A 27,863-nucleotide genomic window follows, 5' to 3' on the forward strand; every position below is an offset into this window, starting at 1 on the left:
GAATCAGTTCTAATGAGATGGATGAAACTGGAGCCCATTAAACAGAGTGAAGTAAGCCAGAAAGATAAAGACCAATACAGTATACTAACACATATATATGGAATTTAAAAAGATGGTAACGATAACCCTATATGCAAGACAGAAAAAGAGACACAGATGCACAGAACAGACTTTTGGACTCTATGGGAGAAGGTGAGGGTGGGATGTTCTGAGAGAACAGCATTGAAACAAGTATACTATCAAGGGTGAAACAGATCGCCAGTCCAGGTTGGATGCATGAGACAAGTGCTCAGGGCTGGTGCACTGGGAAGACCCAGAGGGATGGGATGGAGAGGGAGGTGGGAGTGGGGATCGGGATGGGGGAACACATGTAAATCCATGGCTCATTCATGTCAATGTATGGCAAAAGCACTACAGTATTGTAATTAGCCTCCAACTAATAAAAATAAATGAAAAAAAATAATAAAGCAGAGACATTACTTTGCCAACAAAGGTCTGTCTAGTCAAGGCTATGGTTTTTCCAGTGGTCATGTATGGATGTGAGAGTTGGACCACAAAGAAGGCTGAATGCTGAAGAATTGATGCTTTTGAACTGTGGTGTTGGAGAAGACTCTTGAGAGTCCTTTGGACTGCAAGGAGATCCAACCAGTCCATCCTAAAGGAAATCAGTCCTGAATAATATTCATTGGAAGGACTGATGCTGAAGCTGAAACTCCAATCCTTTGACCACCTGATTCAGTGTGAAGAAGTGACTCATTTGAAAAGAACCTGATGTTAGGAAAGATTGAAAGTGGGAGGAGAAAGGGATGACAGAGGATGAGGTGGTTGGATAGCATCATCCACTCGATGGACATGTGTTCGAGTAAACTCCGGGAGTTGGTGATGGACAGGGAAGCCTGGCATGCTGCAGTCCATGGAGTCAAAAAGAGTCCAACATCACTGAGCAACTGAACTGAATTATTCTGTGCCTGTTTCTCCCCCTGAAGAATGGAGGATAACAAAATCTCATTGGATTGTTGATATAAATTTCATGCCTGAGCCTAAAACATTAATTACTCAAAACATGTCAGATAATAATATTGTTATTTTATAAAGGGAATGATCTAGGTTCTAGACTGTTCTGTTACTATGTGACCTTCAGAAAACCAGTTAACCTCTCTGGGTTTGTTTTCTATCTATAAAGTCAGGAATGTTACTAATTTCCATGGCTTCATCTTTAAAATTCTATGATTCAGGGTGTTCAATATTTGTTTTACTCATATGCACATTCCAATTTTGTCTATAATTCTAATATTTCAGAATATTTAAAACTTATTCTATTAGCAAACAATTTTGAGGACTCTCTAGTGATGACCACTTTGAAATATAAACATCTTTAATTCACATCTGGTCAGCAAGCATTTGTAACTTTCACATATCTGAAGTAAGCCTCATGTTTTTGAAAATTTTAAATTGTGTATTCATTTTTAAGACCATGATAAATTTGCTTATTAAAGTAGATCTCCCAAAAGTTAAAATATTTCACCTTAAATTTTACCAAAGATCTCTAGTGTTAAATAAAATCAAAATTCCACTGTTAAGGGTCACATTTAAAAAATTTTTTCTATTGTTTTACATAAGCATATTTCTCTGTGGCTCAGTGGTAAAGAATCGCCTGCAGTGCCAGAGCTGCCGGAGATGCAGATTCCCTCCCTGGGTCAGGAAGATCCGCTGCAGGAGGGCATGGCAACCCATTCCAGTATTCTTGTCTAGAGAATCCCAGGGACAGAGGAGCCTTGCGGGATACAGTCCCTTGGGTTGCAAAGAACTGGACAGGACTGAAGAGACTTAGCATGAAAATATTAGAAAAATATTTTATTAGTTGTATGACAAACACTATCATGTGGATGCAGCTTATTTTATTTTAGAAATTGTGGCATTTCATTTTTAATTGGGATAATAGCTGAATAACGTTGCGTTGGCTTCTGCCATATAACAAAGTGAATCAGCTATATGTGTATGTATATATATATATATATATATATACGTGCCCACATATCCCCTCTTGGACCGCCCCCACCACCACCTAGATTCATTTCATTTTAGTTTGTTTTGTGTTGCTTCTTGACAACGGGACAGATAAAAATGATCAAACATACTAAGGTAACCAGTTAAATGTGCAGAATAAACAGCAGATGGAATTCCTTTTTAAAAAGATCATTTTTGTATCATTTTCCTGTTACCCCTATAATTAAGCTGCTAAAATCACTCAGACCTATGCCAATGCTGCATTCAGTGCATTTACAGTAACACATTTATTACTGGACCTAATACAAACTCTGAATTTTGAAAATAAATTTCAGTCACTTGTTTGTTCTTCCAAAATACATACAGAGCCTGTCTACTAAACCTTTTCACGGATCCGAAAACCGGTATCTTAACCATGAAGGTTTTCAGTGGATCGTGGGGGAGGGCGGGTGGAGATCTTTTTAATGGACTTTTTCTTTCTTAAAATTTTCATTTTTGCTTCTGGAGCCGCGGAGAAGGATCTCCCATCCCCCGAGCACCAGCACACGGGGTTGCAGAATTTGACAGTCTACTGCGATCCTGGGGGGGGTTTCCAAGCAGGATGAGCGCCGAAGAGAAGAAAAAGTGCGTACTGCCCACGTGATCCAACTTCACCTTCAGATGCCAGACGCCGAGCGCAACTGCGATCAATACCGATCTTCCACGGACTAGACTGTTTTCCTCCCAAAGACCTGATTGCTCTGAAAGTCACACTTCGGCAACTGCTGGGTTAGGGAAAAAAAAAAAAGAAAAGTTCCACTTGTACCCTTTATAAATGCGCTGACAACTTTTTCGGAATCACCACGATTTGCGGCTTACGCATTTGCCAAGCCTCTTCCTACAGTTCTCTCCCGTGCTTTTCCAAGCCTCCCGGTTTCGGTTCCACCGAAGGAAGAAAAGCGACAGCAACAGTTTGGTTGCCCAGCAGCCCGTCTCCCGGGCCCAACCACTGCACCAGTGGCCTTGCACCTCTAGGCCCGCGAAGCCCAAGACTTCGGCTCCCCGTCCGCCGGGGACGCTTGAGAGAGCCGCCGGGCGAAGACACCCGACTGTCGGCCGCGCGCACCCGCTCGGTTTCCCTCTCTCTGCCCAGCCGCCGCGCGGCGTCTCCCCACCGGCGGGGGCGCGGGCCGGGCGCATGCGCGCGACGCTCCCGGGCGTGCCGGCCACACTCCCCCCACCCACTCCGAGAGCTTGTCACTTCCTGCCCTCGCCCCATCTCCGTCCGGGGTCAGTCACTCGCTCCCTGTCGCTGCCGGAGAGTCTCTGCTTCCCCCTTCCTACTCGCTCCGCGGCGGTAGCTCAGGCTCTTCGGGGAGGGGGAGACCGAGAAAGAGAGAGACTGACTTAATAAAGTTTCCTGAAACAACTACTACCAAAAAGGGCCCAAGGTGGGGGGAAACCCCCATCCTTCCCCGCCCCTCTCCAAAAGCCTGAAGGACCGTTGCAGGTGGAGCGACGCTGGGGGGAGCCGGGCTCCGGCGGCAGCCGTTGCCCGGGCGAGGGGTGCCTCAAGTCCTGCCCGCTCCGGTTCCAGCTTTTTCGGTGGCGGCAGCAGCGGCTGCGGGGCGGTTCCTCCTGTCAACTGCCTGCGCCCGCGCGCCGCCCGCCCAGTTCCACAGCGCGGAGGGACGCCGTGAGCCGCCGCGTCGTCTCGGGCCGCGGAGGGACGTGGTGAGCTGTGGCGCTTCCGCGTCAGCGCCGGCGGGGACTCTTTGGGAGCGCGTCGGGCCCGAACCCCGGTCCCTTCGCGCGGTCCGCCGAGGCTGCGCCAGGTGGGGCCCGAAGCCGCCTCCCACGCCAGGCTGTCCCCGCGGCCGCCCGGCCTGCTTTCCTTCCTTCCGCCCGCCCGCCGGCCCGCCCCAGGAGTTCAGTAAGTTGGGCGCACTTGGTTGGGGGGACCGGGGCTCTGCCTGGGAGACCCCAGCGCACGTGTGTAGCGGGAGGGCCGGTGTGGGCCGGCCGCTGGCGGGAGCTACCCCTCGGCTGCCGCCGCGCCCCTCGCCCCGCGGGCCCTGGCGCTGGCCGTGCCCGCTGCGCTCCGCGCCTCCATCTCCGCGCGCGCCCGCCCGGGAAGGCGAGGCCGCCGCCGCCGCCCGCGCAGCCGGCCAGGCCCTCGCCCTGTGCTGCGCGCCCGGGGCTGCGTTTCCGGGTAGGGCGGTGAACCTGTGCGGGAGTTCGGGCTGGTGAAGGCTTCGTGCGTTTTTATCTTTCGGTTGGAGAGGAAGGTACAGGGCGCTGGAGGGGAAGTGGAGGGTGGGTGAAGGGAACGTTTCTGGAAAATGCAGCGAGAGCCCCCCCAGGAAGTTCATGGTGAGTGACGGATTTGTGCTTCTTTCAACAGCCAAGCCGCAATGAAGAGCTTCTTACAGTGAAAGGAAAGTAGGTCGCGCCCACTGAAAATGCCTTTAAGGGACAAATACTGTCAGACTGACCACCATCATCACGGATGCTGTGAACCAGGTATACCCCTTTCTTCTCCAGTTTCTTTGGTCTCCATCAGAGCCACTCTGCTCTCTGTTTTCTTTTCTTCCTGCCCAAGAAGTCATTCCTAACTAAGCAGGCTATAATTTTCCCCAGCATAAAACCAGTTATGAAGCTAAAAGCTTGTACAAACAAGAGGTCTCCCTTGCTTGATCCCTTCAAAAAAGTACTGCAGGTGTCACCTTAAATCTTTTCCACAAGATCAATTACTCAATCCCTTTTCCTTCCATTTCGAGGCAGCCTGTTGTTAGTAGTATACCCTCATGCTCTGTGAATGGTTAAAACTGAAGAGAAAGGAAAAAATAGGTAGTATTAGAATACTTTATTTTTATGAAAGCTGTTTCATTTAAACTTTTAAAAACTAGAAATTTCTTCTGCTTAAATAGTGTTGAAAGAGAGAATAATGCTTAAACCTAAGAATGAGTTTAGTTTGGGTTAAGGAAAGTTTGTCGAAGTCAACTTGTTGGGAGAATCAGGTATTAAGTGCGACCTCTTAAAGATCTTGGACAGAACACAGGATTGCAAAATCTGATTATTTAAGATAAATATTTTTAGGATATTGTTCAGAGGGATATTTTTTAGTTGACTTTATGAAACTAAAAAGGTGTTTTTTTGAGTCTCACAAGGAGTATTAGAGCACTTTAGTAAAATGTGATATATAAACTATTGATAGTTTTTCTGCTTATTGGAAGTTTCTGCATTGTTAAAAACGTTTAGAGGTACAGCTTAAAAGAGAATCCTTGAATACACACTGTCACTAAACCAACTAAAGGCTATTCTGTTAAGTTCAAAGGCAGTTGCTTAGCATTATTTTTGATGTAAAAATTCCAGGACTTTTTAGTACTTTTGCTTGTTTCTTGTTGGAGTTTTTTAACCACACCCAGTGTACTTGGTTTTGTCACAGTGGAGTTCATTTAGAGTACTTTTTGATGAATGGGGAAAATGGTGGTGGTGTTAAAAGGGAAGAACTTCTATTCTCTGGAAACTTTGGTACATGTTAGAATAAAATTTGTACTATGACCCTATCCCCACTAATTTGCTGAAAATAATAACCTCTGTTAATAAAACAGGCAATCCCAGAATGGAATCCAGTGTTCATTCAGTTACTCCCTGGTTTGCCTACCTTTCATCATCCTTTCTGCTGGACCTTTTGTGTATTTGAAGTGAATATATATCCCTTATGTTGTACCAGTTGTTGAATGGATTTTGCTAGTTTTGAAGTAGAAAACTGTGAATGACTTCTTACACTTCTCTTCCACTGTCTTTTTCTTCCATTTTTTTCTGAGAAGTCATTTAAGTTGAATTAGTTAATTAAATCATATTAAAGCTTGCCACTTGGGAAGAAATGTATTTTGTCATTCATTTATTTCTTTGACAAGTCTTTATTGAGCACCAGTTAGGTGCTGACTTGAGCACCAGTTAGGTGCTTAGGCACTGTTCAAGGCAATGGGGATATAAGTGGTGAACACAACAGATAAGCTCACTCCTTCATGGAACCTTTGAGTGGAAAGAGGTGGATGTAAATAAGTACACAGATAAGATAATTTGTGACCATACCTGATTTAGTGTATTCTGATAAAGTTTTCTAGATACTTTAAAGATATTTTCCAGAGATGAACTTTTAAATTTGTGTTGAAACTTTTCTGCTTCTTTTCCTCCCTCATTAACACAAAGTCAGATAAATTGCTTTAATTTTAAAAATTCAACTTTATTTTGCCAGAAACTTTTCTGATGCAGTTTATTTTTCAGACTGTTAGGTCAAAAGTAGTTGGTATTTCTTTGCTTTCTTAGTTAGAAGTAAACACTTTCTGAGGGTTTAGTTCATTGGAAAGGTAGAAGTGTAACTTATGAGGTAGTTAATTGTCATTATTTCACAGGAAGATGGAAGATAATGGACCAAGTGAGAGGATGTTTCCCATATTGAGAGGAATAGGAATGGTAGTTTTAAAAAGAGGATGCCCTCAGATGGAGGGAAGAAGATGACGTTATATTTGAGAAGTTCTTTTAATGAACTCTGCTGAGAGGTCTGTCCTCCTTTTGAATTATGAATAGTAGGTGAGTTCCTGAATGAGAGAGAGCAGTGTGTTCCTGGGGAGGGCTTGATAGGCGGGATCAATTTAGTGAGTGGTGGTGTTATAAGCCTATCAGTGTATGTAAAGTGTATTAGTTATGCTTTAAGAAAGTTTTTTTCTTAGAGAGATTTTCAAACATTCAAAGGTAGGATCGTATAGGAACCTTACGTAACCAACACACAACTCTGTCAGTTATCAGTATGTGAGTATGTGGACAGTCGCTTTTGATCTGTATTCTCCCCTCACCACAGTTCCCTTCTCTATCCTCCAACTGCCCCCCGACTCGCTACTATTTGTAAGCAAATCTCAGACATCTTAGGTTGAAGAATATCCTAAGAGGCTTGTTTTAATGGAGGAGAGATTCTTAACAGAAGTAGGTATTCTGGGAAGTATGTTCTTGGAAGGATGTAACGAAAGATGTTAACCTCTGAGACTTTGAGGTTTTTGGCTCGAGGGAGGTGCATTTTTTACCGTTAAAGGTCATGTGACCTGATCTTGGGATGAATGATAGGATGTGCAAGAAGAAATTTTATAAAATATTGACATACACAGTTTTTTAGGATTGAGATTATGTTTTCAAATGAAGAGAGAAATGGGACCTACACAGATGTGTATACAAGGTGGATATGTCCACTCATAACAAAACTAACCCTGGGGTTATTTGAATGGTGTCTCAGGATGTGTATGTATTCTGGTGGTACCAGTGATGGTGATGGGTAACAAAATTTTGCTCTAGCTTTAAAATGATGTTGTCATGTGGACGTGGAAATTAGTGAAAGGTTTCTGGAGAATGTACCTAAATGCGGAAAGGGGGTGCTGAAGAGAAGTTTCCATTTTTTTCTCATATTTCTCCCTTATTTATTACTCATTTTTCATTCTTGCTTTACAGAATTCTTACCAGTTGGAGAGTCAGACCTTGGGACTTTTTAAAATTGTATAATTTCCACCCTATCTTTTATTAGTTTTTCTAATCAGTTATTGGTTGTCAGAATGTACAAATACTAGAAAGAGATCCATCTAATCCAAATAAATGATATCATCACTCTATTTACAAATGTTTGCTGCTGTTTCTCTAAGGGGTTGAATTCTACTTAGATTTTGGAAAAGATTTTTCAGTTTTTGGTGTCGGGAAAGCAGTTTACTTATAGATGATAATAATGGTGATAGAACATTTATTGAGTCTTTACTGTATTCTAGGCTTTGATTTAACCAGGAACCTGTGTTAGCTAATATAATCCTCACACAACTCTATGATTTAGGTACTTTAAATATTCACATTTTGGAGATGAGAATAGGGAAATCAAGAGAGTATAATTTGCCCTAGCTGTATCTAGTAAATGGCAAAAAAAGAATTTCAGCACAGTCAGTCCAGGTCTGGAATCTTTTCTTAACCGCTGCAGTTAGTGCCAATGTCAGATGTTCTCAAAATGAGTTGTATTTGTGTGTATGTTTTTAAAAATACCCCCAAAGTGTCTCTTAAAATTGGGAAAATTTTGCTTAATGGAATGATTTGTTCCTGAGACACAGTTTTTCCTATTTGTGTACACTGAACTTAAGAGTTGAAGCCTAGAAGAGAATCTAAGGCTGTGTCTATACACATAGCACAGCAGGCTTTATCCCCCTTATCAGACAGTTCAGAGCTTTCCAGGCCCAGGTCCTGAAGTAGTGTAGCACCCATTCCTGAAGTAGCCCTCCTTATCTTCTCTCACTGAGCAGATGGTGGTAAAACATTAAAACGTACTGAAAAAGGTGATTAAAATGACTGCTTTTTCTCCACCACAACTCTCTTTACCTGATGTCTAAGGAAAACTCAGTTTTCCTTTTCAGTTACCTTGTTTCTTATTACCGTAACCCTATTTATTATATATTTATACTAATAATCTGGAAGTCTTGGCAAGCAGGGATGATGTAGACCTCTGTATATTTACAATGGGAATATTGTTTTTACTTGCTGTTAGAAATGCATTCTTTCTAAAGTGCATACTTCCAAAAGCCTGGGCTAGTGAAGTGTGAGGCAGAAAGTGAAAATCACCTCTATAAACCCGACCCAACAGAAAGAACCTTTGTTAAGTTTTGTTGGTATCCCACTGTCTCACCAGACTTTTTGTGTTTTTATTAGCATTTATACGTAGACACACATATACATTAAATTTATTTCTGTGGCTATTGAAATATATATTAGTATAATTGAGATCGTATTTTATAACCTGCTTGTGTTGCTTAACAATGTATTATTGACATGCTTTGTTGTCAGTACATGTAGGTCTAGCTCGTGCTGTGTAACAGCCGGGAGAGATTCTGTTGTATGGATATTTCATAGTTTATTTAGTCTGGTTCTTTTTGAGAGACTTCTAAGTTGTTTGAAATTTTTCTCAATTATCTACAGTGCTGCAGATTGCTGCAGTGAACATTCTTGTACATCTCTCATTGTGCACTTGACCAGTTCTTTCCTTAGGCAGTGGTTTTTGAGTTTTGCTCTCATAATTGCCAGAGAGCCGTACTAGATTGTCTGGAGAGTTTTGGAATGGTTCATGAGGGGTGGCTAGGCTATTCATTGCCCTAGAATTTGGTTAAATGTAGTAGTTCCTCTTCAAGGGGAATAAAAAGGCAAATATGACTAATATGTACTAAATAACACCAAAATAGTAAGATCTTTGCAGTTGAACTTAATGCATAGCCTCAGCAGCCTTAGTTTTACCTTGAATTGAGAAAAATTGCAGTTATATGTTTACCATTATTTTATTTTTCCTTAAAAAGCTAATGGTGAAATACATACAAAAAAGTGTGATTGTCATTTAACATGATTATAGCAAACCATTGTTTTACTTCAATAGTAAATGATTTAAATAACCCTTTTTTGTGGGGATTGGGGTGGGTATTTGTCTTCCATGTAGTTTATATCCTGGAACCTGGAGATGCTCCTTTGTTACAGCAACCACTACAGACATCCAAATCTGGTATTCAGCAAATAATTGAATGCTTTCGATCAGGTATGAATGTTTTAGGATGTATTTTCAATCTTCACGTAGTACCTTAAAATTACCTAGAAATCCTTAGAAATAATTTTTTAAAAATATATGCATTGATTTTCTTTATAATATACTTTTAATTGTCTTTTTAAAAAAGGGGACGAGTAAATATTGCTTGATTAGAAATTCTTTTTCAGTACTATATTATATACTGATGTAAAAAGTGTTTAGAATGATTTAAAGAAATATGTGGTATATTTGCTGGTAAAGTGTCTCTTAAAGATTCATTGTTATTTTTTGGCATGTTCTTTATAAACTCTCAGAAGACAGTACTAAATTATACAAGGTCTTTATGAGCTTTGGCAGGATAGATTATTTACTTGGAATGTCTGAGATGTCTCTTGTTCTAGATTAATTACTTTATCATCTCTGTTTATGTGACTCACCATCTCCTACCTAACCCTGGAGTTTCACTATCTTTAGTAGATCACGTGATAGAAAAAAGACTTATTCTAGCCCTGATATCTTCAGATATATTTCTTTAACTTTTCTTTCCATTATATTACTATAATAATAAATATATACTAAGTATATTTGTGCAGTTACAATCCAGTGCTCTAAAGTAGGTATTGCTCACTAAGTAGAAGTGGTTGAAAACTATTAGAAGTCCTATCAGTAAAGTCTTAGGTTGTTGTGATTCTTCTATCTGCTTGTCCACCACTTGTGGATTTGGCTTCTTTGACATTGTAGGGTGTTAAATCAAGTATGAACTAGCAAATGCACATGGCTGATGAATACCTAAGCGATGGACATCCTAAGTTTAAGGATTAGAATACCTTTTGTTATTATTTTAAAGGTTACTGTATCTTAATGAAAAAATTCTGAGATTCAGAGAATTTATATGAAGCCACTTGTATTGATGAGAAATTTTTTAAGGTGCTTGTTTTTCAATCATTTAAAAAGGAAATAGTATACATTTGATTTATTTTAGGATTCTAAAAAGTAGATTGTTCATTTAAGTTAATTTCTGACTCTGAGATTCATTTCTTAGCACTTTTCATCTATAATCGTCATGGCATTGCTTTTATGTATTTAAATCAGTATTTCATGTCTGCCATAACAAATACCTGTGCTCATGCTGGATGGTGGTATAACATATTTTATTGTGTTTTTTAAATTGCTTTTTACTTTTGATAATTGCCCTTGTTTAACGAAAATAATAGGTCAAATCCTCCTGTGGTAAATACAGTTAAAATTTTACTAATTAGAGGCAACATTTAAGTATGTTTCTGGCTTAACAGAAAAATGGTTAGTTTTTTTTTAATTAATTTATTTTACTTTACAACATTGTATTGGTTTTTCCATACATTGACTTGAATCTGCCATGGGTGTACATGTATTCCCCCTCCTGAACCCCTCTCCCATCTCCCTCCCCATCCCATCCCTCTGGGTCATCCCAGTGCACCAGCCCCGAGCATCCTGTATCATGCATTGAACCTGGACTGGCGATTTGTTTCACATATGATAATTTACATGTTTCAGTGCCATTAATGGTTCTTAATTGCAGTAAGAGTTTCTGTTAGCTACTTTTAGTACAGAGATAATTCTTGTTGTTCTTTCTCATATCATGGAAATGAAGATAATAACTTCACAGTTATATTCTTTGCCTTAGGTTCCTTTTTTAAAAATTTGCAATTTGAAATTTTACTATTTGAGTTTATTACAATGTTATTTGATTAAGAAGTTAAGAATTGTTTCATTTATTTGTGCTTTGTCTTGGAAAAAAATTCCTTTTCAACAAGATCCTATACCAAAATCTATATATTTCTTTTACCTTGAAAGGTGAATATTTAAAAATGAAGTTATTTGTTTTCTTACTGCACTGTGGTTGTATTGGTTTTCTGTGTTTGCCATTTCTTTACTAAGATTAAGGAAGGGACTGTGAAATGGATTATGTGCTCTTTCTAAAATGTCTCTGGCAAATTTGCTTTCTGAGCTTTTTTTTTTTTAACAAATTCTGAAAATACTATAAATTCTAAGTACTCAATCATTTAAATTAGAGATGGTTTAGAAATACGCTAAATGGTACAAAGAAACTAATTTTGAATTTAAAAAGAACTGTTTTACTTCACTAGTGTATCTCATAGCTAAGTAATTCTGATTTCCTGAGGATAGTAATCTCTTACATATCTGGATAATCTCAAGTCTCCTAAGGTAGCTCTTCTTTAGCACAGAGGTATTTAAGCCTCTGCTGACTGAAACCTTGGGAGGATGAGATGGAAGTTTGGGCCACATGACAGGGTCTAAGATACCTTCTCATTCTGAGACTTGTAAGTTTCTCCCAAGCAGTCCCTCAGTGACTAATCTCTTTCTAGGCTGTTTCCATTGTGGCTTGGTCACACACATTTCATTTAAAGAGCTATAGTGGTGTTTTATATCTGACAGGTATTTGAAGATAGAACTTTGAAGTCATACTTTTGCTCTTGTTAACATTCAGAAGCTCAGCCAGGTTGTGCAGTAATGATGTGTTAGGATATCTCTTTATCTTCAAGCTCAGATAGTTGTCAACTATCAACTCCTGTATCAGCTCTGTTTAAGGGGTTTATGGCCTATACCGGGCTCTCTATGACCTGGTATTAATTCCTGCCTAAGCTGGAAGTTCATAAAAGGCTGAGGAAGGAGTTGACTTAACTTTTTTAGGTCCACCAGGTTCATGTGTGCTGTACTGACTGGTTGTATTGACTGCTTGACCAATTTTGACTCATTTTCTTTGCTTCCTACTTCAACCTTTGCTTTGGACTATTTCCCTGGCTTTAAATTACAAATACTTCATGACTTCTAATATCTATTTTTATCTGCTTGACTTAAAAATTAATCTGAATAGACTTTTCTTTTTGGAATAGGAAATATATGTATGTGTGTGTGCTAAGTGGCTTCAGTCATGTCCGACTCTTTGCACCCCTATGGACTAGAGCCCCCCAGGCTCTGTGCGTAGAATTTCCCAGGCAAGAAGACTGGAATGGGTTGCCATTTCCTTTTTCAGGGGATCTTCCCACCCAGGAATCGAACCAGTCTCTCCTACACTGCAGGCAGATTCTACCAACTGAGCCACCTGGGAAATCCTACATAATATATACCTGTGGCTTAAAAATAATAATAATACAGAGGTATAAAAGGAAATACAGAAATAAGTGTCTTTGCTCAGATAGTACTAATACATGGTTTGTATCTTCTTCCAGAGACCTTCTACCCATATATGAGCATATATCCCTTAACTTTCTTCCTGATACAAATGGTAGCTGACTGGGTATTTAGGTATCTTTGGCTTTAAACAGTACATTCTACTGTTGTTTGACATCTGTCCATATATAAATATCTCATATTTTTTAGAAGGCTGCCTGTTTTACACCTACCTAGAGCTTTTCTCTCTGAAATCTCTGATGCTTGGGTGACTTGAGACAGGCTGCTCTGAATCCTGGCTTCAGGTCCTGCCTAAACTGTGCCCTGCCCTTTGCTTGAACTTTTCTGTAGTTCTGTCAGTCCTTCTAGGATCATGTCGGTGACTTTTTGTCATCCAAGTTTCCCTCCTTTCTATTAAATTTTTTAGAAAAAATTGAAGTTGAAATATAGTTGATTTACATTGTTGTGTTAGTGTCTGGTATACAGCAAAGTGATTCAGTTATATATATGTGTGTATATATATATATTCATTCTTTATCATATTCCTTTTCAGTTTGATTTATTATAGGATATTGAATATAATTCCCTGTGCTATACAATAGGATCTTGTTTATCCATTCTATATATAATAGTTTGTATCTGCTAGTCCCAAACTCCAAATCCATTCCTCCCTCCATTAACTTTTATTTTAGCTTCCTTTTTCCCCCATCCTTTCCACCCAAACTGAAACAAAATTTTAAATAACAAAAAGATGTATTTCCGTGACATATATAAAAGTTGATTTAATTGAGATTAATATTCTTTCTTAGTCTCATAGTCTTCTGGTAGAGGCAAAGAAGCTGTGGTATGCCCTAAGGTTAGAGACAGAAAAATGGGAAACGGGGAGGATAATCGTTTTGTCCAGTATTCAAAACTGGCCCTTGAAGTTGGCATCTTTTTTCTGAGTTTTTGAAATATATATCTTTTTACAACATTATACAGTTGACTTGAACAGCATGGGTGTGAACTGCATAGGTCCACTTTTTGTGGATTTTTTTCGATAGTAAATAGTACCAGATGATCCTCGGTTGATTGGATTGAATCCCGGGATGCAGAACTGAGGATATGAAGAAAGGGAGTATAAGGAGGACTGTAAGTTATGTGTGGATTTTTGACTGCATGGAGAGTTGACATCCCTAAATCCTGCATTCCTTCAAAGGTCAACTGTATTATAGAAAAATCTACTACCTATAGAATACACTACTACGATGTGCAAGGGACAGTGACTTTTTGAATCTTAGGGAGGAATAAATTGCAGTGAAAAGTGAGAATTGGCTTTGTGTGATGTTTGCTATTGTCGTTATCTAACTAAATTTAAGTTTGGTCTTTAGTTGCTTAGAGATTTTGTTTGTTTTTTACTGCTAAAGTGACATTTCTTTCAGTTAATGTAAACTGTGACTGGATGGTGGTGCCTTAGTCCTGATTCTGTAAGCAAAAGCTTGGGACGAAAGTATGACTTAGAGGTACATATCTGCTGTATCATATGATGGATTTTTTTTTTTTTTTTTGCTTTTAGTTGATACATAGCAGTTGTAGGAAATTTAAAATCAGATTGCATATTTTGGGGATAGATAAGAAAAATGTAGCTTTATTTTATTTGTTATTACATTCATCTTCAAAGCATCTCACCTGAGGCTGTGTTCTTAGAGCAGCCAGTCATGTTGGTTTGGGAATTTCTCAAGGGCATAGATCATATCCTTCACTTTCATGTCTTCAATGAATAACATTATCCCTGGTATTTAATAGATGTTCAGTAAATGTGTGTTAGACTAAACAAATGTTTCACCAGATAGGCACTAAAATAATTTCATTCTGCTTATAAATTTATTGTAGCATGTTGCAGTATTCATAATTAGTAATTTTTTTAACCAACCCTTGTAGGTAGTGGTTTTAAAGGAACAATTTTGAAGTTTTCTTATATTAAGGATGGATGATCAGTTAGAAATTCCCTTTATACTGGTCTTGGAATTCAGCGGGTGTGACAGGAATTATAGATTTGCTTGCAATGTTGGGAATGATACTGTGGTTCAACAATCATCCTAAAGAAACTGAGTTCATGTGTGAATCAACAATAAAGCATACAGTGTACTATTCAAAAACCTTTATTGCTGCAACTTAAAAGGGTCATTGACCAACATATCAGTATATTAAGGGAGAAAAAGAAAGCTTCTCTTTATTTGGGCTTCCCTGATGGGCTGGCTCTGATGGGAAAACATCTGCCTGCAGTGTGGGACACCCGGGTTCGATCGCTGGGTTGGGGAGATAACTTGGAGAAGGAAATGGCAACCCACTCCAGTACTCTTGCCTGGAAATGGACAGAGGAACCTGGTAGGCTACAGTCCATGGGGTCACAAAGAGTTAGACTGGACTTAGTGACTTCACTTTCACTTTGTCCTAACTAAACAACTTAAGCATATTTTATTAAAAGATGTAGACACTATTTTTGAATGTAAACTATGTCGCAGTGTCTTCAGAGGATTGTCTCTTAGCACAGAAGAGTTAGAATTAATATGTTATGTCAAGCATCTGACATGCAACCTAATGTGAAATTGAATACTGATCCGTTTTGAAAACAATTTTTTTTAAACTTTATATCAGTATATACAGTGTATTTTACTTTAATTGATAGCACAGGATCAAACCTTCAATGAGGTTTAACTAAATTTTATTGAGCGCCCATTATGTGTGAGGATCTGAAATGTTCATTAGTTACAGGTGTCAAAAGCCTTCTCTTTGGAGGGCTGGTTTTTCGAAAGATACTGAATTGATGATCTATGTAAACGGTGTAAGTAGTATGTAGTGACTTCTAAGATGATTTAAAAACCTAAGGTGAGAAAGAGTGTTATCTATAGGAGAAGGAATAATTAGGAATAAGGCTGCATATCTCTCTCTCTCTCAGGATTAAGAGTTGTGGAGGAGTTTTTGTTGCTGTTTGGGTGAACTTTTGTTGCTGTCTTGTCTCTTTTTTCAGGTTAGAGTAGGTTTTAACTGTTGGCAGAGGCACAGTTGGTTGGCTGTGTCAAACTGTTAGTGAGCAAAGCAATCAGAAAATGGTAGCTGATTAGAATAAAGCCATTATGTCTCCAAGGGAAACCAACAAAACCTTAAATGGTAACTGAAACCAACTTAAGGAATAACTTTTGCCTGTGTTTATGGAGTGAGGGCACATCTTATTTTTCTCATTTGTAATACATATAAGCAGAATTGGAAAATCACTCAGGTCCCATTTTTTACTTTCTGGTTAACTTTATATGGACTTTTAAAAAAATTTATAGGGAAGATTTTCTTAAACATAGAGAGAACTCACCAGTATGTCTAACAAATGCCCATCAGGCATGGTCCTGAAAGTTGTGAACACAGTGGTGACCATCAAAGATACCGTCTCTGTCCTCTTAGAGTTTCCAGTTTAATGGAGATAAAAGTAATCACAAAACAGATAATATAGTATAGGTGTACAGGGTACTCTGGGAATATAGAGGAAGAATTCTTAACAGAGAACAGGAGGGGTCTGAGAAGGCTTCCTGGAGGAAATGACATCTAACATGGAATCTGAAGGATTGTTAGAAGTGGACCAGACCAGGGAAATGGGGAGAATGTTCTAGGCAGAGAGAAAGAAACATAGGAGAAGGTCTGAAAAGTGAGAGAATTTGGTGAATCGAAGGACCTGAAAGAAATTTGGTTTGCTTGGTTCAACACAATTGTGTTTGTATGTGCATAAGTGGTGTGAGGGTGGTAGAGTATTTTTTGTGATTTGATAATTAAGATTAATTAGTCAAGGTTAGAGTCAAATACTTTTTTTTCTTGTTATGGTTGGTTGAGATAACCTGGTAGATGATACCTGATTTAGGGATGCAGCCTTAAGTTTTTATAAATAACGTTTTTTATGTATAACTTCATGTTGTACTTTCTAGTCATAGCTAAACCTAGTTCAGATTATTTCTGTTTCCTTCAATCCTTTTAAACAGTTTAGTATCTTTAAAGGCAGAATTGAATTTGTAGTATGGGTCTAGCTGGTTTTTACATTTAGGATTAAAATACGCAAAATTTTCCCATGATTTCTTCTGTCTGGTAATACACCCACCTATACTTACTAAGAATTATATGTAGATCAGTTACAGAAGTTTATCTAAAGTGTTTATCTCAAGTTTATCATCAGCCTACCTCTCATAGTTTGTCAATCACTTATGAGGTTAACTATGAACTAAATATATTAGCAATTTATTGCCAATATATTTTGTAATGTGAAATAGACTAGAGAAGTGTGTGTGTGTGAACTTACTTTTACACAGTGAATAATACCCAAGTTATCCTCTGAATCTTTTAAAATAAATGTTTTCTTGTTTTGTGGTAGTATGATCCTGTGGAATAAACTTTGAATTGGATTTGGGAAGTGGTAGAAATTATTTCATTATATATATATTTTCTTCTCAGTAGAAATCTGGATTTATGATTTAATTCTTCTGGAATTTAGGTTCATATTTTCTTTCATATTCTCTGAGATAGGTTTCGTTTGTTTTATAAGATGAATAAACCAAAGTGCAAAGATTATATAACTCTTTAAGGCCACACAGCTAGATGATATCAGAATTGGAATCTCTAAAGACTTAGTAAAATTATAATGTGGTAGTCTTTTTGCAGTAGAAATTTGAAGGCTAATGTCTTCAAAATGATGATAAAATGCAACATGATAAAAACTAAAAATTAAAGGTAAATAAATCACAAAGATTGAATCAGAAATGCTTAACTTCTATGGATCCTACTGTATTAATTATCCTACTGAGACTGTGTTTATTCCCTAGTAGTCCCAAAGCTTAATAGTCACTGTGCCCCTGGATAGTCTTCATGGTATTTTTCAGGACACTTTTGTTTTTTTCCTATTTAATTCAATATTATTATTATTTTTAAGAAACTGAAGGCTCACTAATTAGTGAACACAGATCAATTTTGTCCATTTGCCTGTGTCAGAGACCAGTAGGAAGTAGTGACAAAAGAGGTTCTATTTGTGTTTTATTTTAAATACTTCAGGAGTGCTTGTTGCTGTTTATTTTCTGCCTGCCTTTTGATCTTCCATTATAATGCTTATATTCTGTAGATAGGTGGCTTTTCTTCAATGAATATTTATTCAGTGTTATTAGAGCTGCTGCTGCTAAGTCCCTTCAGTCGTGTCCGACTCTGTGCGACCCCATAGACGTCACACCAGGCTCCCCTGTCCCTGGGATTCTCCAGGCAAGAACACTGGAGTGGGTTGCCATTTCCTTCTCCAGTGAGTTAAAGTGAAAAGTGAAAGAAGTCACTTAGTCGTGTCCAACTGTTAGCGACCCCATGGATTGCAGCCTACCAGGCTCCTCCATCCACAGGATTTTCCAGGCAAGAGTACTGGAGTGGGGTGCCATTGCCTTCTCCTGTTAGACCTGAGAACTTTGTAAATAAGACAGACTTGGTCTTGGCCACTTTGGAATTTATAGTCTAGTGGAAGACAGGCTTTAAACTAGTAGTTCTGTCAATATTTAATTAATTGCAATTAGGGTGAGTATTTTAGGGACAAAGGCTTTGAATAAATTTCTAGTAGTATTAAGAGACCTAAGCAAAGTTCAAAAACATGGACCAAGGATTCTTTATTGTCCACTAAATGATGATAATACCATGTTGGCCCAGAACCGCAAGTAGTTTGAGCTGAATTTAAAAAGAAAGGCACAGATAATCTTGTGAGACAGTTTTGACCCTCTTTAAGTAATCAGGGGGAAATGTGTTACTTCATGTTTACTTTGTAGTACAAAAGAGAGCTGGAAGAACCAGCCAAAAACTTGGGTTGAGGTGGCATTTAATTCTTCTGTACCACTCCAGGTCTTGTTGCATCAGAATCTCCAGGAGTGTGTCATGTACGTTTTTATTACTAGGTCATTGTGATGATCATGCAGATACTAGAACCATTGCCAAGATATCCCAGGAGTTGACTGGCTGCTGAATTAGAAAAAGACCATCAGTTTCAGGTGTCCTAACATCCAAGTGGGAGAAGGCAATGGCAACCCTCTCCAGTACTCTTGCCTGGAAAATCCCATGGACGGAGGAGCCTGGTAGGCTGCAGTCCATGGGGTCGCTAAGAGTCGGACATGACTGAGCAACTTCACTTTCTCTTTTCACTTTCATTCATTGGAGAAGGAAATGGCAGCCTGCTTCAGTGTTCTTGCCTGGAGAATCCCAGGGATGGGGGAGCCTGGTGGGCTGTCGTCTGTGGGGTCGCACAGAGTCGGACACGACTGAAGCAACTTAGCAGCAGCAGCAGCAACATCCAAGTGATAAAATTTTGCTTAGAATGTAGTTTATAACTTATTTTTGAGTATAGTGTGGTAGATACTGGCAGTGCCTGCATTTTGTTTTTAAAGAGTAAAACCACACTTCTGGATTGTCAGCAGTGATTTTCCAGTTTAAAAGTATGTTAAAGTTACCTTTGTGTTTTCTTTTTTCCCTCAGGAACTAAACAACTTAAGCATATTTTATTAAAAGATGTGGACACTATTTTTGAATGTAAATTATGCCGCAGTCTCTTCAGAGGATTGCCAAATTTAATTACCCATAAAAAATTCTACTGCCCACCAAGTCTGCAGATGGATGACAGTAAGTTTTATTCATATGTTCATTTACTGTGTGTTCTTATACTATAGCTGCACATTCACATTAGAATGGTATCAGTATCTAGTTACAGATGACTTAGTGATGGAGAACAAAATAAAATACTTAACTCAATGTAATATATTTGATTTCTTAAAGAGATATCTGTTTTTTAATATCTGTCATTTGGATTTTGCTAAAGATAAATGAAGTTAGATTTTTACCACGTTTATTTGTATTAAAATATTGGATATTGTTTTTGAATGTTTATGTGGACTATACAGTTTATATTCAGGATTTTTGTAAATTAAAATATTGATACTTGACGGGGGTGTTTGTATTTTTACCTCTTAGCAGCTTGTTACCATATATGACTCATTATTTACTTAGATTCTCCTTAAGTAAATGAGAAGGTTGAAAATAGAGCAAAGAATGAGTAAATAAATTGATTTTTGGGGAATTGTGGAGAGCATTAAAAAATATTTGATAATCTTTCTAATGTTTCCTGGGTCTTGATTTGAAGATCAGTTTTATTCTCAGTGAAATTTACTTGATATGTCATTTTACCAGAAATTGGATTGTGTTGCAAGCTAATCTGAAATAGCTTTATGTAATAAAGGCAGGTAATAAGCTAATGAAGTTTTTGTGTAACCAAATGTTTGTTGAATTAAGTATATTGTCTGTGTATGATTAAGTTGCAGTGTATGTAATGATATTTTCTTGCTTTAAAGACCTAACATAAATTCCTTAAAATATTTTATTAAGTCATAGATTACTTTCATTGTTTTTTGTTCAGGGATTTAACTCTTGTGGACTTAACAAAATATAGAAGTTATTTTTATCAGTTTGATATTTCAGTTGTGTTGTGGATTTTGTGCATTTTTCAACTTAATCTTTTGTGGATGGGAATAGAGTGTAAAACTCCAAATAGCAAAAGTACCACTTTAATTATTATCGTGAAGTGATTTAAAGTATATAATAGGAAATAGATGAAACAAAAATTTCATATTTGTCTTGAAATTTTTCCTTCCCCTGTTATATCTTACTATACTTCTTTTATCCTTGAGATGTGAATGAAAAGGCAGTCTAGAAATTAGTTTCAAATCTAACCTTGCAATTAAGGAACTAGTAGGAATTTAATTAACTTTCTGGTAGTTATTCTGTGTTAGTGTTTGGTGTGAACTAAAGTTAGTTGAATTTTAGAGGGAAATAGATAAATGGATTTGCTGGATTACTGTATACTCTTCTGTAATACTTATTGTAGAAATACTTGTGTGAAAGTATTCTTCTTACAGACTCAACTTTATCCATTTTAAAAAGAAAGATTAGTAGACTAGAAGAGCTATGATAAGTCATTTCTTGATTTCTAAGTGGTTATCAGATTTGATGCTGTATTTGTAGCTAAATTTTAGCATTGTATGTAGGAACATAACCAGTGTTAGTCAACTCTGTTACAATATGACTGTTAGGTTGCCTACAGACAGAGTAATTATATTGCACAAGAAAATAAAACTAGGTCTGTTTTTGGAATTAATTTGTAGTTTTTAATCATTGGTTTAATAGAGTTGTGCCATGTTAAGACTGAATTTAGCAGACACTTCTATACATCATCATTTGTGTTTCTATGTTTTCCTATAAAATCTTCTTCTTTTTCTTTCTCCATAAGATGTTCAAATGTCCCCATACAATTAGATTATTATGGATTAAGTTAATTGGAATGCTGTTATGTTTTCTTTAAAAAAATGATTTTTATACTAACATACTTCATGGTATTTTATCCATCTTGGGTTATGAGAATTTTGACTTTCCTTTGCTAGCCTAAAAATACGAAGTATTATTTTTATTGTTTGGGATACCCATCTGCTTAAATATTTTATATTAAGGGCCCTTATATTAGAAGTAGCTCTTCAGATTGTATCTATTCCTTAACATTTGTGTACCATGATGAGATTTTAAATTAAAGCAAATTTTAAATTAATCAGTACTAGTTTTTCAGCCTCATAAAATACTGAGAAGTAGATAATACTCTTGTAAAAATAAATACAAATTAATAATAAAATTTAAGACAGGTTAATAATACATTTAAAAATATTAGAGGACTAGAGCAGGCTAATTATTTCAGATTAAAATGTTGTTTTTTCCTTAACAGACCTTCCTGATGTAAATGATAAACAAAGCCAAGCCATAAACGACCTCCTAGAAGCCATATATCCAAGTGTGGACAAGCGAGAATACATTATTAAGCTAGAACCTATAGAAACTAATCAAAATGCAGTGTTTCAATATATTTCAAGGACTGATAATCCCACTGAAGTCACAGAGTCAAGCAGTACTCCTGAACAGCCTGAAGTTCAAATACAGGAAACTAGCACTGAACAGTCTAATAAAACAGTTCCAGCTACAGACACAGAGGTGGAAACTGTAGAGCCCCCTCCTGTCGAAATTGTTGCAGATGACGTTGCACCTCCATCTGATGAACAACCGCAGGAATCACAGGCTGACTTGGAAACTTCTGACAATTCTGATTTTGGTCACCAGTTGATATGTTGTCTTTGTAGAAAAGATTTCAATTCCAGACGAGGTGTTCGTCGTCACATTCGAAAAGTACACAAGAAAAAGATGGAAGAACTAAAAAAGTACATTGAAACACGAAAGAATCCAAACCAGTCCTCTAAAGGACGCAGTAAGAATGTTCTAGTTCCATTAAGTAGGAGTTGTCCAGTATGTTGTAAATCATTTGCTACAAAAGCGAATGTAAGGAGGCATTTTGATGAAGTTCATAGAGGACTAAGGAGGGATTCAATTACTCCTGATATAGCAACAAAGCCTGGGCAACCTTTGTTCCTGGATTCTGTTTCTCCTAAAAAATCTTTTAAGACTCGAAAACAAAAGTCGTCTTCAAAGGCTGAATACAATTTAACTGCATGCAAATGCCTTCTTTGCAAGAGGAAATATAGTTCACAAATAATGCTTAAAAGACATATGCAAATTGTCCACAAGATAACTCTTTCTGGAACAAACTCTAAAAGAGAGAAAGGCCCCAATAATACTGCCAGCAGTTCAGAAATAAAAGTTAAAGTTGAACCAGCAGATTCTGTAGAATCTTCACCCCCTTCCATTACCCATTCTCCACAGAATGAATTAAAGGGAACAAATCATTCAAATGAAAAAAAGAACACACCGGCAGCACAGAAAAATAAAGTTAAACAAGACTCTGAAAGCCCTAAATCAACTAGTCTGTCTGCTGCAGGTGGCCAGCAAAAAACCAGGAAACCAAAACTTTCAGCTGGCTTTGATTTTAAGCAACTTTACTGTAAACTTTGTAAACGTCAGTTTACTTCGAAACAGAACTTGACTAAACACATTGAATTGCACACAGATGGGAATAACATTTATGTTAAATTCTACAAGTGTCCTCTTTGCACTTACGAAACCCGTCGGAAGCGTGATGTGATACGACATATAACTGTGGTTCATAAAAAGTCATCCCGTTATCTTGGGAAAATAACAGCCAGTTTAGAGATCAGAGCTATAAAAAAGCCCATTGATTTTGTTCTAAATAAAGTGACAAAAAGAGGCCCTTCGAGAGACGAAGCAAAACATAGTGATTCAAAACATGATGGCACTTCTAACTCTCCTAGTAAAAAGTATGAAGTAGCTGATGTTGGTATTGAAGTAAAAGTCACAAAAAACTTTTCTCTTCACAGATGCAATAAATGTGGAAAGGCATTTGCCAAAAAGACTTATCTTGAACATCATAAGAAAACTCATAAGGCAAATGCTTCCAATTCACCTGAAGGAAACAAAACCAAAGGCCGAAGTACAAGATCTAAGGCTCTTGTCTGGTGAGGAACAGTTACAGAGTTTTGCTTTATTTCCCCCCATCGAACTAAAAAAATCATTTGACCATAATTTATAGCTGGTTCCATTTTAACACGTTTGCTTCCATATATCTTATGGCAGTGGGAACTGCAAGGTAATGTGCATATTGCATTTACCTCTTCAGTGACCTTTATTCCAATGGCTTGGGAACAAAAGTTAACTTCAGAACTTAATCTTCCACAGGACAATGCAATATAGTTATAGATAGATGGCACAGGGTCAGTGATTTCCTCTCAATGTTGTAAAATATATACATTAATACTGGCTTATGTTTACAATAGAAGTCTTCTGTTTAACTAACTTTGCACAGGTTTAATTTGATTCAGTGACTTAGTCTACTAATTAATACATTGTGGGAAAGTTAAGTATATTAGAATGAATTTGTGAAGACGATAATTCTAGGAAAAACGTCTTTTGAGGCACTGTAATTATTGTAAAAATTAATCTGTGACGGCTAAATAAAGTGCTGCACTCAGAAAAAATACAACCCCCAAATTGAATTTAGAACAGTTAGCATTTATTATTTACGTTTAACATAGTGCTTCCAGGCAAAGGGGAAAACTCGATAAACAAAAGTTTGGATTATTTTTCCTTTTCCTTGGAAGTATGTGTTAGTTACTGTGTTTTAGTTTTGATCTATGGAAAGTGATTGTTTAGGTCCCAGATCCTCTTTATTTTTACCTTTTTGTTTAAATAAACTTTTGGTGATCATTTCAACATAGTTAATATTTTTAAGTAGGTTTTTTTCTTTTTTTTATGGTTGTGTGTTGAAAAGTAAAATCCCTATTAGGAAGAAAGAAAATAATATTACTTTTTTAGAGGGTTTTGGAACAAATTAGATTTTTAAAATGCAATATAAAATAAAGCATAGACTCCCTGTACTTTTTTTTGCAAATCTCCCTGTATTTTTAAAGTTTACCTTCAGTACCTGTGTCCCTCGTATTAAGGCATTTAATATATTTAATTAGTATTATTAAATTAGTTTTGGGTTCAGGTTCTAAAGCAGTATACTTAGTTTTGAGTGCTGAGTAGGTTAAATGTTGTGGTTTGACTATCACACATTTTTTTTTTGTGTGGAAAACTTGAGATGAAATCATCCTTTAGAAGAGTTATTGTATAGTTCTAAAAATAAGGTTTTATTGGTAAACTCAAAAGTGTTCATTTATTCCCATTTCTCCTCAGATAACTTCAAGTGATGTACGAAAAGGTTTGGAGTTCATTTTTGTGGAAAGACTTTAAATTGGTGTTAGAACCACTAAACATCTTCAAATGGTACTATGAGGAAAAAAGAAAAAATTTGGATAAATATATGACTGTAACTGCTGTTTTCTGACTAAAATAATAACCATCTAACCACTTGTTTCTAAGGCACTGCCGCTTCCAGCACTTTCAAGTAGCTGTGACATTAAGTACTGTCATCACAATCCATCAACTAACCACCCTTGTGCATTTGGTCTACATTTTCTACACAAATGGTGCAAATTTTGTTATCCAACAGTTTGTTGATTAAAGTTATCAACAACCTGAAGAAAATATCACCACTGGTGATTTTTAATTAACAAAGACTTTATCTTAGCAATTTTAGTTTTGTTCCCCTTCATTTGGCAGAATTTTTATCTGGATTGTACAGATACATAATTTCCTTGAGTGTATGTTAGGACCAAAAGATAATTTAATATCAGCACATTATAAATATTTAGCCTGCTAAGTATTTGTAATTATTTTTACATTCATTTATTTTTAACTTGTTCTACAGCACTTAAATGTTTGAAAGTTTCATTTCAAAATTTATACTACAGGAAAGTTGCAGTTCATTTTCACCCATGGATCATCACATTGTTCATTTGTAAACATCTGAGGTTTTTATGAAAATTAAACATTCCCCTAAATTTCTTTAAATTTCATTCAAAGCACTTTAATGATAGATGCAACTTAAATTTTCAGTTTTTTTTTTTTTTAAAAGACCGCACATTTACTGGTGTTAATATGAAGGCAGTAAATAGCTTACTGAAATTTTATGGATGCAGACAATCCCTGCACAACCACTTCTTACAATATTAGTTTATTTCTTTTAAATATTGCTAAAAAAGGAAGATTGGGGTGTAAACCCTGCTTTTCCCCCCCTCTCCCAAGTAAAATCTTAGATGACCACTTTAGATAATATTTGATTCCTACTGTAAAATTTAAAAAATAATGAATTTTTGTCCATTTTTGTAATCAAGATTTTAGGGAAAACAGAAGTACATCTATCTTTAATGAAATATTGGGCAGGTTTTTGTGTATCAATACTTTATACTTTTTAGAATTACTTTATTTTTTAATAATTTTTAGTAATTTTTGTCAAATTATAATTTTAAAAGGTACAGCAGGAGAATATACCGTGTTTTTATATAGGTTCACATGTGGACTTAGGAGGGACCCTGTCCATCTATATACTTTTTGTATAAAATTTTAAAATGTTGAAGATCCACAAGGTCATAATAAAATGATTTTATAGCTAGAAAAGCATTTACCCTTCCCAGTGCTTTGCACTAAAATATACTGTGAAAGGAAAGTAGAAAGACTGTAACTTGCTGGAAATGTTCTATATTGAATGTACGTGCTCTTGTTGGAAAAATGTACTATATGTGATGGAAATAAACCAGACTCAAAGTTATTTCAGCTAAATGTGCTTCAGCGAAGGTGCATTGGTTGAAACTTAGATGTTTTATTATCAAGTTTAAATTTATTCAGTGACTGAGCGGCTACACTTGAAATTTATCCTGATCGTTTTATTTTTAAGAGAGTGATAATTTCTCTTTAATTTAAAAACAGATTTACTTTTCCACATATGGAAAACTTGTACTTATAGGTCTAACTTTAATGATTAATAGCATAATATATTTAGGGAACTAAATGTTGTAGCTGTTATTTCATTTATAAACCATCTTCATTAGTCGCACATTATTAAACCTGTATGTTTGACTTTTGCAAGGTGTTATCTTTTATGCATTCCTACACACAAGACATATTCCAAAGATATTTTTCCAGACTTAACTGCCTATAACAAGTGGAAAGATAATGAGGATTCCTAAAAGCCTTGGGGTAGCTCTTTGCTGCAGCCTCCCATGTGTATGCCAGCCTTTTCCTTTCTGCTTTACTTGTTAAATCCTGTAGGGAAGAAAGAGAAAGAGCCTGATGCTCGTGGAGCCCAATTGCTGCAATTCCCTTCCTTCACTCACTTGTTTTCACAGGACCATTCACATAGTTTGTCTCCTGTGTCTTAACATTAGGGCCACAGAGCAGGAATTTAGGATGGAGCATCAAGGGTCCCAAGGACTATAAAAAGATTTCATCTGGGTCATAGAGTTAAAAAAAAAAAAATGCTACTATGTCAGGACTTGTCTAAATGAGAAGGGCCTGGAGAGATTAAGAATATTTTATCATAACAGCTACATTAATGGATCATGGGAGACATAGGAGTTTGAGAACTCAGACCAGTTAAGAAGAGTAGAATGAACATGTAAGAAGTGATGGGAAGTTCTTTGTTCTTCCTATTCCTTTCTGGTCTTCCCCATCCTTAACTTTTTGGTTTTATTTTGACTCTTGGACTTTGTCATCTCAAGAGGATCAGGCTTGAGGCTTTTGAGAAAAGGCCTAAGAAATTTGGGCCAGATGCTTTTTGCATGTAGGCTGTATAAGCAAGTATTTGTAGCACTTTTTGTTGTGGAGTTAGGAGGGGCAGTGGTTAATCAGGTAAAGAACTATCAAGAACGCCTTACTTTAAGATCTGTCTCTAGGTACAAATTATATCTACCTTTGCTGCTGTTTGATCAACAGTTTTTCTATAGAATTCAACTTACCTTCTTTCCTGAAGATACCTTTACTCCTAAATTATATTGGTGGAAGAGGAAAAACAATAAAAGGTATGGCTTGCACTTCAACTTTTTAAGTTTGTATAGTGCAAGTGAGAACTGGATTAGTATGGCTGACACTAAGCAGGTGGTTTTTTTGTTTATTTTTTTATTTGACCTTGCTTTGCTGCTTGTGGGATATTAGTTCCCTGACCAGGTTTCAAACCTGGGCCCTAGGCAGTGAGAACATGGAGTCCTAACCATTAGACTGCCAGGGAGTTCCTTAAGCAGGTGCTGATTGTTTAACATTGCAGATACACTTTGAATGCACAGTAGCCATTTTTGGGGTTCATGTCCCTTTCCCCCTAATTTCTCCCTGCTTCAAGAACAAAACCTTTTAAAAGAGTGTGTACATTCTTAAAGAATAATAAATTATCCATCCTTAATTTTTGGCCTAGTTTTATTTATTTTTATATAAACACGCATAAAGATAGGATCTTGCTCATATATATACACACACACACATATAAATTTTGGCTCATATATATATATATACACCCCCATATATATATAAAATTTGGCTCATGTAAATATGCGCACACAATACACACCAAATTTGCAGTTGACACCTTGCCTCTGTTGAAAAGTACCTTTAAGAATGTATTTATTACATTGCTTTATGGTCAGTAGGCTGTTCTAGTAAGTTTGCTTTAGAGAGCCTATGGATGCAGTAGTGGGGAGTTTATGGT

General features: G+C 37.0%; 1 protein-coding gene and 1 long non-coding RNA gene across 4 annotated transcripts in view; one reads left to right on the top strand and one right to left on the bottom strand.

Moving 5' to 3' along the window:
• Positions 1 to 1,839: 1,839 nt before the first annotated feature.
• On the bottom strand, positions 1,840 to 3,224 carry LOC139034727 (uncharacterized). Its single transcript, XR_011487236.1, has 2 exons — positions 2,866 to 3,224; positions 1,840 to 2,771 (listed from the first exon to the last, which is right to left on the bottom strand). It is a non-coding gene; the product is annotated as an uncharacterized lncRNA (long non-coding RNA).
• A 604-nt stretch (positions 3,225 to 3,828) lies between these two features.
• The window catches only part of ZNF800 (zinc finger protein 800), a 49,508-nt gene continuing 25,473 nt past the window's right edge, over positions 3,829 to 27,863 (top strand). Inside the window, exons 1-6 of one of the 3 annotated variants that reach the window (XM_020910337.2) lie at positions 3,829 to 3,919; positions 4,391 to 4,509; positions 9,497 to 9,592; positions 19,262 to 19,405; positions 21,549 to 23,244; positions 24,464 to 26,250. In XM_020910337.2, coding sequence (XP_020765996.1) covers positions 4,449 to 4,509; positions 9,497 to 9,592; positions 19,262 to 19,405; positions 21,549 to 23,244; position 24,464 — 1,998 coding nt within the window. In that variant the 5' untranslated portion in view covers positions 3,829 to 3,919; positions 4,391 to 4,448 and the 3' untranslated portion in view covers positions 24,465 to 26,250. Of the gene's footprint in view, positions 3,920 to 4,210; positions 4,275 to 4,390; positions 4,510 to 9,496; positions 9,593 to 19,261; positions 19,406 to 21,548; positions 23,245 to 24,463; positions 26,251 to 27,863 lie in introns of those variants that run through there. The other 2 variants (XM_070466196.1, XM_070466200.1) reach the window with 2 other exon arrangements.

This window comes from Odocoileus virginianus, chromosome 1 (assembly GCF_023699985.2).
Source record: "Odocoileus virginianus isolate 20LAN1187 ecotype Illinois chromosome 1, Ovbor_1.2, whole genome shotgun sequence".
In the NCBI taxonomy this organism is placed as follows: Eukaryota; Metazoa; Chordata; class Mammalia; order Artiodactyla; family Cervidae; genus Odocoileus; species Odocoileus virginianus.